This window comes from Meleagris gallopavo, chromosome 1 (assembly GCF_905368555.1).
Source record: "Meleagris gallopavo chromosome 1, MGAL_WU_HG_1.1, whole genome shotgun sequence".
NCBI classification, from domain to species: Eukaryota; Metazoa; Chordata; class Aves; order Galliformes; family Phasianidae; genus Meleagris; species Meleagris gallopavo.
The window spans coordinates 15072614-15085852 of record NC_139404.1 but is presented as its reverse complement, the minus strand read 5'-3'; the positions used below and the strand labels follow the sequence as shown (position 1 = coordinate 15085852).

Below are 13239 nucleotides of genomic sequence, written 5' to 3'. Positions count from 1 at the left end.
CCTGAGTCACAAAAACAACCTAGTACTTTCGCTTCATATATTTTAACTAAAGAAGAAATGCCTTATTAAGCACTCAATAGCTTCTGTTGAATTTTAAAGCCAGCAAAGAGACACTCAATCAGATGTATGTTTTAGCACCATAACTCACAAATAATTCACTGGATATACAACCAACAAAGCATTATGAACAGCATTGACAACATGCTATCTTCTCTGCCAAACAAACGAAAAATGAACAAACACACACACATAAAAAGCCAAGAATGGCACACAGGATTCATACAAAAAATCTGCAGAAATATTGCAGTGACATCACCTTTTTCATCAGAGTCAGAATCTGACTCATCTGAGCTTTCAACAACTTCCATGTCATCTTCATCCTCATCATCTTCCTCTTCTTCATCTTCATGATCACTTACTTCCTGAATTTCCTCCTACAAAATGTGGAGTGGAAAGACATCAAAACGTATCCACACTTCTCCATCCCCTGTTCACTTCCTACAATCACTGAGAAGCAGCAATATTCACTTCATTCTTTCCTAATTTTCTTTCAACAACCATATAAATCAGTACACAGACAATAAACAAATCAACACAAGTACTTGTAAATACTTACTGCTTCCAATTCATTATTTGCTCTCTCCGAAGTGCCTTTTTCATCTCTCTTCTCCTGCTCGTTATCTGTGTTGTCATCCTTAACACTACTAGAAAAGGCATAGACAAAATATTCACAAACTGAAATAGCAAGTGCTTCCCATCCCCCAAAACAGTAAGTTTTAATTCAAAACAAAGATGAAACCAAAGTGTGTTTAGACAAAGTATACAGGTTGTGCATGGGTAAAACACAACTTCCAAGCTCCTACAAAAAACAAAAATAATGCTTCTTTGCTTTTAATCTTAGTTTGCCCAGTAACATTAATGAGTATTACACTATTTTAGACCATATCACATGACTGGGACAATCAAAATATATGTTTGTAAACCACAGCTGTACTCTTTTTGCATGGAAGTTGCAGCATACCCAGAACAGCTTTTACTAAACAAAGAAAGAACATTATGTGCAAGTACAATATACATTATAGATACACGCCCTCAAGTTATAACAGAGTCTACCATGCCTAAGTTTTCTCTTAAGGTTTATGCGTATTTCCTAACATATCATACTATAACTGTTTTTTGGATCAGTTGTCTACTTAGACATCAAGAGAATGCTCCAAATAGGCAAATATAACAAAAATAGTTCAGAAAAACAGAATTGTTGCAACAAGATTGTGTTTCAAAAAGAAACTTTCCCAATATTTTAGTATACGTCTGTGTTTCTGTTTTTCAGAGTACGATTCAAAACTTATGTAACTGACAAGTACTCTTACATTCTGTCCTCTCTTGAGGACTTGGACTGTAACCATAGTGAGGGCTTATACAAATTGCAGCAGTTTTGATTTGGTGTATTAGCCATTAGGATGGCTTCTTAACTTTTAAGTGCACAGCTGAGATGCCACATGCAAATGTTAAAATTTTAAAATTGATGGCACTCTGCAAATTGTCCAGGACAAACTATCAATCCCTCTAGAACTACACATGCAAAATGGAAACGATTCTCAATAGAAAGGAAATTGTGACAGAACTGGAGTAGACACATTAGGGACTAATAATGAAAAACATGGTTGGGATCACATAGGGTGGACTCTACTTCACCCAATTTCAACTGCATAATGGTGGGACAAGTTATGTGCTGTCACTGATCAGGCACATTCATCTTCCTCTACTGACACCAAGAGGAGCCCAGATGAGAGACAGAAGTGATAAATCCAGTACTCAGTGCAGTGACAAAAAAACGTTCAGAAGATTTGAGAAACTACTCAAATCTAAAAGTCACTTTAAATAAAAGAGCTCTACTCTGAAGAGTGCTAATTAAGAGACAGTGCTTCTACGTATACGCAGTTTTTTTTCTTTCTGTTGCTTTTTAAACAGATCAGATGGCTCCCCCTGTCCCACTCCCCAGCAGTGGCACAGAGCCCAGTTGCAACTGATCAGAAGTGGGCAGACTGCCTTCTCTTGGGCAGCAGCCTGCCTCCATTAGAACAGAAAACAAACACCAGACAAGGAACACTGAGCCATGCAATCTCATTTCTACAGATTCTCATCTCACTCAGCCGACATGTTCTGGTTTGTGTTGGACAGCAAGTCTAAGTGCTAACAGATCCTGGTTGCAATCTTCATGCAAAATGAGAAAAAATTCCCAGGTTCCCTTCTCCTGCAGCCAGTACAAACCACTAGAGAACTTGAGTTCTGCCTAATGAATGGGAGAAGGCAGGAGGAAGGAGAGCCAGCAGCTCCTCCAGGCAGAACCACACTGTTTAATGGGTATTCTATTGCTCTGTGGGTTCACATCATCACTCTACGTGAATCCAACATGGGGTTTTTGGATCAAAGTATATAGCTGATAAACAAAAGCTCCTTCACATGCTTTTAACAGCAGCATATTTCTCTTTTAGAGCCTTCAATGTGACTGTTCTCTGTGACTATCTAATATATCTACTACCATGGCCGAAATCGAACTGAAGGAATGGTCAATGTTTCAGCAATGCAATTTCAATAAATAAATAAAACTAAAGGGACTATGAACAGACTTCACTGAAGTGTAAAGGCCCAAACTCATATGCTAAAATTATTAAGTTGCTATATTGCCTACTATAACATTTTATATGATATTAGCTACAGCACCTTCCTCCTGCCTTCCATCTCATACAGGCCAGGCCATGCAAGAAAGAAAACTACCAAATTCTACAGCGATTCCCAAAGGCATCACCGTCCCACAACTGCTTGCAATCCCAAAGTCAACCTCAATTCCACAATAGAGATTTCTTCCTTTTAAAGCACTTGCCGAAAGCCAAAATACAGGACAGAATTTTGAAGAGCCAAATGAACTACTCTTGGGGTTAAGAATCTACCTAACTTCTTTCCTTGTATGACAACCAGTTAATTGAAATGACAGTTAATTAAAAACCTGGGAAATATTCCAACCTTCTTTCTTCTTGACTGCTTTCCTCAAGTTTCTGTAGCCTTCAAAAGCACGAGGTACAGTATTGGAAGGCCAAGTCAATGAAGGACAAACCAGACAGTGAAAAGCGAAAGTGATAAGAAGGTAAAAAAATGATATATGAGCTCGTGGAGTTTAAAACAAAATTTTAAAAAATACTGTCAAAAGACAACAAGTAGTAAAAAGGCAATACATATTGAACAGTTGGAAAGTAAACAGAAAACAAAGCAGCAGCATTTGTAGGTTAACTAATCTGTCACTGCCAATGATTAGAAATTCAAGTTATACTCGTGAAGAAGTTATATATTTCACTTTGAGAATTATTTCTAACATGAGTTCAAAAATCTTAGTCCTAAAAAGAAAACTAAAACGAAACCAAAGAAACCCTCTTTACTTTTTCCTGTTAAAATTGGCAAGTAAAACACTGAAAAATTCAATAGGTGCTGCCACTGTTATATATTATCAGCAACATCGCAGAACAAGGATCAGATTTTTATTTTTTTTTTTAGTAATAATATTCTGAATCATATATTCTGAATTCAAACTTTTTTTGAACTGCAATTATTTCTTTTGTTTAGAATCTTATTTGTTTTTAAGTAAGAAGAGAATTGCAGTTTTTTGTTGTTGTTTTTTTTTTTCTGGGATTCAGAAGTACATTCCAGTGATTGCTTGTTATTAAAAAAAAAAAAGCATCAAAAGCAATGAGATGGACAAAAAGTTAGTATTTTTACTTGTACTTTTTCATCCTTAACAAAGAGCAATATTGCTGTTTAGAAGTGTCTGCATAACTTAACTGTAGAATGTCCTAAATTATATTCTTCATGTTCCCATTATGAGCAAGCTTTGAGTGTGAGCCCTTCCACTTGACACTACCTGCTACCTTTCTTCAGTGCCAGCTACATGCTAACATGCCGAACCTCATGTAATTTTATTCCTAATTTAGATTAATAAAGGTTACAGAAGTTAAAAGACAAAAGTCAAAAAAGGTTACAAGATGTGTAAGGTTGACTAACAACTGAAAGAGACGTGGGAGATTTGCTGTGGGACTTCTGGTGAGTATGTCACACAGTTTGTGGAAGTATATGTCAGTATTTCAGTTGTCAAAGCATTACAGGGGTGTAAGCCGTTTTCAACAATCTTTATGATGCATGCTTATTAAAGGCTACAGATATGAAGCAGTACATACCTGCTGCTTATTCAAAAACTAATTTTTAGGTCTTTGGGCTACTTCAGAAGAATTTATATAAGTTGCATGTACTTAAAACTGCACCTTTAATCAATCATACTGATCCTCATGCAGGTAATGAGCAGATCAAGAAAGGCAGTAAGGGCAGAGCTACTAACTAGTTTTACCAATCCTATTTTCATAGGAAAGCACTAATTAGACAACTTTAAAATAATATCAACCCTATAAAGGAGTAGTACAGTAAAAGCAGCTAAATGCCTGTAGGAAACAGAAGTAGAGCAAAGAATCCCTTCCGAACTACAGGGTAAATGGTCCCTTTGCAATACGTCAGTATATCCATTTCCAACACCTGACATTTTGGCAGAATAAAAACTTACAATGATATGTCCCAAAAACAGATTTTACATTTCATTAGTTATATAGAAGCAATCTGCAATTTTGCAGTCTCTCAAATTCTAATTCTTAGCATTTATGGAATTATTTTCCTGACACATGCAACTCAAATATAAAAACCATTTAGAAGACTACAAATGGGCCAACCCTTACCATACTTAAGACTAGAAAATGGAAAAAGACTCTATAAAATGGGATCATAAGACCCATTTTGAAATGTAGGCTGCGCTTTCAAAAGGGCTCTTTCAACTTGAATTCTCTTTTGGTTCTCAATTCTATAATGCAAGTTTATTACAATTAGTCCTCGCCCTTGGGTCAGACCACTGGGTTATCCCACTGACAATATTATCATCCTGGTGTAAGCATCACTGCTCATAGGCACATCTTTAGAAAAAGACCAAAATTAGCACCTACCTCCTTTATTTACTGCTGTAGAAAACTTCCAAATGTTTTTGTTTTGTTCTGCTTTTGGGGAGCTTTTTTTGGTGCCTTTTTTTTTTTTCTTTTTTTTTTCTGGTATTTCTTTTAGAAGTAAACATCTACTACAGTAAGATCTATTACTCAATATATGTAGTAACTTTTATGTTTTCTGGTCGCAACCCTGTCAACAATCACCAAATACTCAGACACTAACTGAACAACTGGGGCTCTAAGCATGTATTTAACACATGCTTAATTTAAAAATTTTAAAAACATACAAAAGCAAATCTTCTTCATAGAACCATAGAATGGCCTGGGTTGAAAAGGACCACAGTGATCATCTAGTTTCAATCCCCCTGCTGTGTGCAGGATCGCCAAGCACCAGACCAGGCTGCCCAGAGCCACATCCAGCCTTGCCTTGAATGCCTCCAGGGATGGGGCATCCACAACCTCCTTGGGCAACCTGTTCCAGTGCTTCACCACCTTGTGTGAAAAGCTTCCTCCTAATATGTTAAAAAACACTGAAGTGTTTGTCTGAAGTGAGGCCAGAAGATTCTGCTGCTTTCATTTAATACTTCCACCCTCTCTTCAAATTTCTACAAATGTAACACACAAAATCAACTTAAATACCCATGAAAGAGTGTCCTGAAAAAAAATGAGATGCAACAAAGAATTTAGTTATCATTAAAAGGAGTGTTTTCCACAAGTATCAGTCATCTGTATAATGTATGGATTTATGGGTAAGATTCCAAGCTGCACATCTCACTAACACAAAGCTACCTTATATTTCTACTGCATTTCAGGTTTGTTAAATTTACTGTTGTCGTGTAGTGAATAGACGAGAAGCACTGAGAATTGCAAGGAAAAAGGAAAGACCTGTAATAGAATCAAAGTCTTGGAGCGCACACATTCTTGCTGTACTAACTGCTATCTAAACAGGCATTTATATCAATGTCTATGAGCATTTTAGTAGATGAGAAATTGGACAACAAAAAACAGCTAAGCATGACGTTGCAGAAAAGTAGGAAACCTCAAATTAAAAACATTAATAAAAGCAGAAGGTAGAGAAAGCAAAAGAAGCCATTGCAGGAGCTACTAAAGAATTCCCAGCTATTAAGAATATCTTTTCTTTGACACATGGAAGGAAAAAAAACGTAATTTTTGTTCTTGAAAATTCTTTTTGAATTTCAAATGCTTTAAAGTTAGGGAGAGCACCTGTGCTTTTACGGTTATGCATAACTATGACATAAGAAAAAGAATTGTTATATCAGAAACATTCATTCTGTAAATAACATATATTCCTTCGGAAGAAAAGATTCAAAAGAAAAACAGCTGTTCATTTGATGTGTAAAAGGGTTTGTGGAAACACTAGTTAAGGAACCAAACCCCAACAGCAACAAAAGATGTATTCTGAATTGTCAAAGTTTAAAAACTAAAAATAAAACATACACTTCCTTACTAATACAAAGAAATAAAACTATTATTTATACACAACCTTTTTTTCTTTTTTCTTTCTTTTTTTTTCAGCTTTTCTAGATCTTTCTTGGCTATATCTAGAATTTCCAGTGTCTCTTTTTCTGAAGAAAGCATAGAAAATGCAGATGGTCCACCAAAGTATGTGGATCTTGTTGAAGCTCTTGACAAGTTGCGTCGAAGATTTTCATTAACTGCTTCACTTTCTAATAATTTTGCCCTTAAAAAAAAAAAAGCAAATACACCTCTTCAGTATCTGCAATTGTAATGCATTATCTTCAGTTTTAGAAGAAACTACAATACAAGATAAAAAAACAAGCATGGTAAATCTCCTGGTCATATGACTTTATATGGTGGCTACGGAAACTGTACACATTTAATCAAAGTAAATTCTAAATGAACAATTACTGAACATCTACAAATACATAGAGACACACTATGTTAACAGATACATACAGTGTATATAGATACGTATGTTCATTACACAAGAGCTACTGTATAATATAGAATTAATACTAAGTGGGAAAGCCATATACATATATATATATATATATATATATATTTTTTTTTTTTTTTTGCAGTGACGTAGTTCCAAGAAAGAAATGCAAGTGTCTAGGATATTAATCATCTTGAACATTTTTAAGAGTCATTTCTCAGTGCTATAATTTATATCAGGTTATGAAGTTACCACAAAACAACAGTGTCAAATTTTGCACAACAATCAGTCAAGTGAAGTATTCAGCTGCTAACGTTACCAGTATTTGTTTTAAATGAAAATGATTCAAAAGACATATTACATAAATACCTGAGATCTTCAATTTCCTTGATATAATTATGAATCATGTTGCTAATTTCTTCATTTCCTTCTCCTGAAGAGAGAGGGGAATGGTAACACTTAATATTTTCATACAGATACTAGGCACAACATACCAGCAGAGAAATAATCAGATGGGCTACACGTTTAGATCTTATCTGATTCACGAAATGTATTTCTTTTTTAAGCTGTATTAGGAGCTTGGTTCCTTCTTGTGTCCTTGATCAGGACTATTGTAAGTAACTTCTTCTATTCTGTGTTCAACTCCACCTACATTAGTAACTTTCAATAATGGATGTATCATAAATCAAAAAGATCCCAAAAAAATGCACAAGAACAACAACATATTTGTAGTATTTCTATCAGTTGATTGTTTTATGAAGTGAAAAGCAAACAGTCGCCCATCTCTGCGTCCTCACACATGTACTTAAATATTTAACATTGGGTAACTAAGCATACAAGTAATTCCTATCCAAAGGGATTATTTCAAATTTCATGTTGCTGATAATCCTAAACAAATGGTACAGAATCCCAACCTACTTCTATTAACAGAAGTCTCTGGAAATAGAGGTGAGAGCTATACGGGTGCCTTTTACTGCCAAAGCAAGTCCTGCATTACCTTTTACAAAACATATGTCTTCCAAGGGATCCGTGAAGCAAGAACATGAACTGATATGAACTCATGTACTCATTAAGCAGTTTACACACAAGTAAGCACAACGCACCCACAGCATACCTGCTCTGGCTAGAACTTGGTTGGCCTGATCACTCACAAGCTGCGTTACTCTGGCTCTCAGTGCATCAATAGTCTCTTGCATGGCTTTAATTCTAACACGCAGATTATTGTTTTCTGTTTGCAGCATAGCATTTTCATGAAACATGTCATTGATGCTTTCAACGCCTTCTTCATCTATAATCCTTTTACCCTTAAGTAAAAACATAAGTGATTACTAGTAATAAAAAATTATGCGTAGAAAAGCATTTTTAATATTATTTTTAAAATCTATCTATTTTAAAGGATAATCCACAGATTGCTTAACATTCCACTTAGATGCAAAAGATGATTCTTTCAAAGATTTCAAAACAGTACAGAAAGTTGCCAAAGCACTGATATCTGCAAGATACTGATCCTAGCATTTTGGTCCTCCCTGCACAGTTCCACATTAGCCTGAAATAGAACTTCTTGGAGAGATTTAGAAATGAGCAGACCATTCTTTATTAAATCAGGATACTTCAAGAACAACAAAGGGAGATAACAATGGTAGCCACACTTATTGCTGAAAACAGTATGCTTTGACTAAAATTTCAGTAAGAAATAGGCATTGTGTGTTATGAATATCTGACCTGTATAACTGAAAAACCATTTTTAAAGCATAATAGTTTTAGTTCTCGAGTAAGTATTTAAAAGCAACATACAATAATTGGTACATGAGTAAACATGTGAACAATCTAAACTGTGATCATTTTTCACTTTAGAAGTGACTGTTTCTCATCGCTGACCATGAGGATATCTGGTAATAACTGGAAGTGTTTTACAGATTAGTGTTATTATTCAATTTTTTTCTTTTTCTTTTTTTTTTTTTTTTTTGCTTGTAAAGCAGAACTAGCCAAGAAAAAACAAGCTGTGAAATTATAATCATTTTAAAGCAGAAGAAATCCTAAAACAATACACTTACTGTTTTGTATTCCATAAGTTCCATCTGTAGCCGTGTAATCTCATTGCGCAAAGCATTTATTTGCTGACTAGCCCTATCCTGATTAACCATCACCTTGTTCTTGATGTTTCGTGCACGATTCGCGTACTTCAACGTGTTCAAGGTTTCCATGAAGTCTCGATCTGAAGGGCTCACACACGCTATCATGAGTGTTTGACTGCAAGTTACAAACATAGGTTTACAAATCAAGAACAAAATCAGGACAGACAGGCTAACAGGTCTTCAAGTACAAGGTGAAACAAGAGAAGAGACTTCATAACATTTGAGTAAAGATTCTAGACTAACTCAAAGTACTGTAAGAACACTGTCAACCACAAAGTTCCAGAACTGTTACATCATGAATCACTCTAGTATAGCATAGGAGATGTTAGATCCTTATGCGTTAAACTATAAGAGCAATTAACGGATGCTCCTAGAAATGTTTTCCTAATACTTATGTAATTTGTAATTTAATACAAATTGAGATTTAAATTCTTAAAGCCAACCTGAACTTCGAATAGTGATTTGGATCACGTAGTTGTCAGGACTCATTAATTTACAAGGTGCCAACCTACTTAATCTGAATGTGCACCTCTAGATGCCCATATGTGCCCAGAACAGCCTAAGGTACCTATTGCCCACCTACTGTTTTACTGAGATCCTGATTCTCCTGCATTAAATTATCTCTTGTACTCTATCAGAAGACCAAAATATAGAACTTATCCTTATTACCTCTGGCAATAAGTGTATTTTTTTCACTTTTCACAACATCTTTACTTAGAGCTCTTCCACAAAAAGCAGCAGGAGCTGAGTTCTATTCCCAACACTGCTTCTGGGCTCCTTCAACACCCTCTAGTCATCCCACTGTGGGATACACAGGGTGAGTACATACGGCATACTTCAAGTAAGAGACAGAGCAGACAGAGCAGCAAGAGCCAGGGCGACAAAAACAGAAAACAAGCAAAAACCTTCTTACCAACTAAATGTTTTAGTTAATCAATTGTGAAGAGGAGGAACAAGATCCCACCCTACCCTTGATCCCTGGAGCTCATGCTCATTTCACAACAGAAGAGAACAATCCAGAGGGGTCAAAAAAAGAATTCCAGCTATAGATCACAACCCAAGGGTGTCAACATGCCCTAAATTCTCTGCAGACGGGAAACACCTATATTTGGGCAGACTGAATTGTCCCTATCAGGCTCTAGAGGAACACGCTTTCCTTTGTAGTATATGAAAGCGTAGCTGTTGTGTTAGGTGTGCACAGACTGCATTAGACAAACTGGATTCTGATCTTCATCTCCTGTAATTTCAGCTGAGACAAACAAATTACTGCTTGCAATCCTTCCAAGCCAAGCAATTATATTCACCATTGGAAACTAAACTGGAAAGAGTAGCTAGCCTGCAGATATGGGAAAGACTCAGTATAGAATGAATTTCAGCAAGTCTTCCTCAGACCTCCAGTACATCATTGTGTCAGCTCCACAGACTGCTGAGGTTCAGTTTAGTTGTGAAGAATGTACAAGATTAAGACTGTTGTGCCATGAATTTAGAATGTGATTACTTTTTCAAGCCTCAGACAACTGGTTCTGCTAGCTGTCTTGAAAACTGATTAACCAGAACTCTACTTCCCTATCTGTATTTTATAGGAGACTCATTTTTAAACACTGTTCTACACTTTTAATTTTAACATTTCTTTGGAATGCCTCCTTCCAACCTAAGGGAATTAGGTTAATAGAATAAGTCAGAATCATTGTTTAAATGCACTTTCACAATTACTACAGAATTATAATTAAATCAGGATTACAGTCAGAATAGTAGACTGATACAATGCTTTAATCATCACTAGCTCAGGATCCACTGCAAAGTAACCTGAGTCACTTCCAGTAAATACTTGCAAAGAGAAAAGATAATGTGCATTGTAATAGCTACAGTGGAATTTGGAAAGCAATGGAACAGATTTCTATTAATCTAATCTGATTTCCCAGAGGAAAAATTGCATATTTATTAAAATTAAGCTCTCCCACCGTTTCTGTTTGCTAAAGCATGGATATGAAATTATTTAAATTGTGTTACAGTTTATAACATCTCCTTAAGAGCAAACTGCTAATTTGACCTCTCTTATTTATATTAGCTAAATAATCAAAATGAGGTTGGAAGAGTGGGAGTAGAGAAAAAATTTAAGATCAGTCAGGAACTGACAGAAATAATATTTCTTAATATTCTTGTAAATGCTCTGGGACAGCATTTGCTGAGCTTTTATAGTAAACTGTGATTTCTCCTGAAGCACAGGAGAGGGAGCAGTTGAGCTACAAAACAGGAAAATGTTTTGAGTCAAGGTATCATTTTAGATAAAGTGAAGTTTCAAAAATGACCATTAACTACTGTATTTGGTATATAATCAGTCAAGAAATTCTTTTTTGTAAATAGTTATTTCTAGGAATGGCCTAGAGATATGTATATGATCTTTCCTGATTTTTTTCCCCCTCGTACTACTGGGTTTCTTCCTCCCTTAAACACTAATGAACATCACAGACCTTATTTTACTCACTTTGGCTGTCTCTCTGCTATTCTGACACTGCAATGCTGCAGGCTGCTGAAGTTAAATGAAGTTAAATCATTCCTCTGTTCTCTTTCTCCCTGTTCTTCTGTGAAACAGAACACTTTCACCCTCTTAAAGACAGCAATCAGCCGTATCAGACTAAATGGGTGAATATACATACTGTCTTACTGAAATGTACTCAACCACACTGGATTTTGTATTTCTACATGCTCACATTGCATGATTGCTTGAAGTTTCCCGTGTCTAAGTCTCTTTACTCATGTCTGTAGAGTACACATATAGAACAGGTTCACAAGAACAGTCCTAGTGATACAGATGTTTCATTTTACTGGGTTCTAGTTCACCATCAGATAGATGGACACATACATAATATCCTGAGATAGGCGGCCATGGTAAGAGATGGCAGCACGTGTGCTGAGCTGCCTTGTTCAAACAAGGTACTTTGTGCCTGGAACCTGACACTGACCACACCAAGCTCCTGCTCACGGGGATCAGAGCAGACAAGACAGTGAGGCTGTGCCCACGAGGACATGCAGTCTTAGCTATACCATCTGATCGGCAAAGTCTTTGTTTTAGGCCTTCATCCAGCTCTTACAAGGCCTAGCTTCAACAGAAGCCAGCGTCTACGAGGACTTGAAAACATGAAGTGCATTTACAAAAATAAATACAAGTACAAAGTAACATTTATGCCCAAGCTTTAGTCCCTTGAATGCAAAACAGTCACCTCCATAGTGACTGATTTCAATTATGGTAGAGGCTTGGTACTAATAACCCAGTTATTAGTATACCCATTTCTAAGAAAAATAATGGGATAACCACATGCAGGTAAGGCATAGGACTAAAGGGAAATCAGTGACAAAAAGTTTCAAGGACATATCTTAACATAAAACTTCAGATTAAGAAGTTAAAATAGCAATAATCAGATAAAGCTTTCTAGAGAGAATTCTGATATGGTTTTCATTGGTTTTTTTTGTTTGTTTGTTTGTTTTGTTTGTTTTGTTTTTTACAGCTTCACATTTTAAAGTATTTTACAGCAGTAAGGAAAGAAAAGTTGCTTCCTGTATGTTACTATGCCGCAACACATCAAATGCTAATATTGTTTAACAATTAAGGTAGGGGGAAAAAAGCAATTTAAAAAATCTCCACTTGAAGCAGAAAGCTTTAAGATATGCTGTAACACAGTAACATTTCTGGTACCCATAATCTAAGATGAAGGACTTACCATTTACCTGGAAACAATAACTTCAAAGCAACTCAAAGCCTCGTGTTTAGTAAAGCTATAGCAGCAGTGAAAAGAATGATGCAAAAACCATTAAAATATTTCCTTGCAGCCTCTCTCCAACAGAGATTTATTATTTCTGTCATGGTGATAGGTTTAAGGGTTATTTTACTTTTGGAAGATCACGTAGTCGCTCACTTTCATTCAAAATAAAGCACGTACAATGTTTTCATACCTGTTTCCCCCTAGAGAGTCTTGGAGTAGTCTTGTAAGCTTTGAATCTCTGTATGGTACGTGAGTTGCCTTCTTACTTTTATCTCCCAGTGCACTTATTACATTGCCAAGTGCCAGCTATAAAACACCAAATCACATAGCACAGAAGTTAAACTCAATTCCTGAGATTTGTTTTAAAATAAGTTAAAAACTGAGGTCATAAATTG

At 35.9% G+C, this 13239-nt stretch overlaps 1 protein-coding gene across 9 annotated transcripts in view; it reads right to left on the bottom strand.

Annotated features, from left to right (window-relative positions):
• The window catches only part of KIF21A (kinesin family member 21A), an 83467-nt gene that overhangs the window by 32844 nt on the left and 37384 nt on the right, over positions 1-13239 (bottom strand). For 7 of the 9 annotated variants that reach the window (XM_085217499.1, XM_085217520.1, XM_085217545.1 and 4 more), the window contains exons 7-14: positions 13035-13150; positions 9003-9198; positions 8063-8252; positions 7318-7381; positions 6535-6732; positions 3025-3063; positions 617-704; positions 317-434 (exon numbers count right to left, since the gene is read on the bottom strand). In XM_085217499.1, the coding sequence (XP_085073625.1) occupies positions 317-434; positions 617-704; positions 3025-3063; positions 6535-6732; positions 7318-7381; positions 8063-8252; positions 9003-9198; positions 13035-13150 (1009 nt within the window). The remainder of the gene's footprint in view (positions 1-316; positions 435-616; positions 705-3024; positions 3064-6534; positions 6733-7317; positions 7382-8062; positions 8253-9002; positions 9199-13034; positions 13151-13239) is intronic. The other 2 variants (XM_085217528.1, XM_085217517.1) reach the window with 2 other exon arrangements.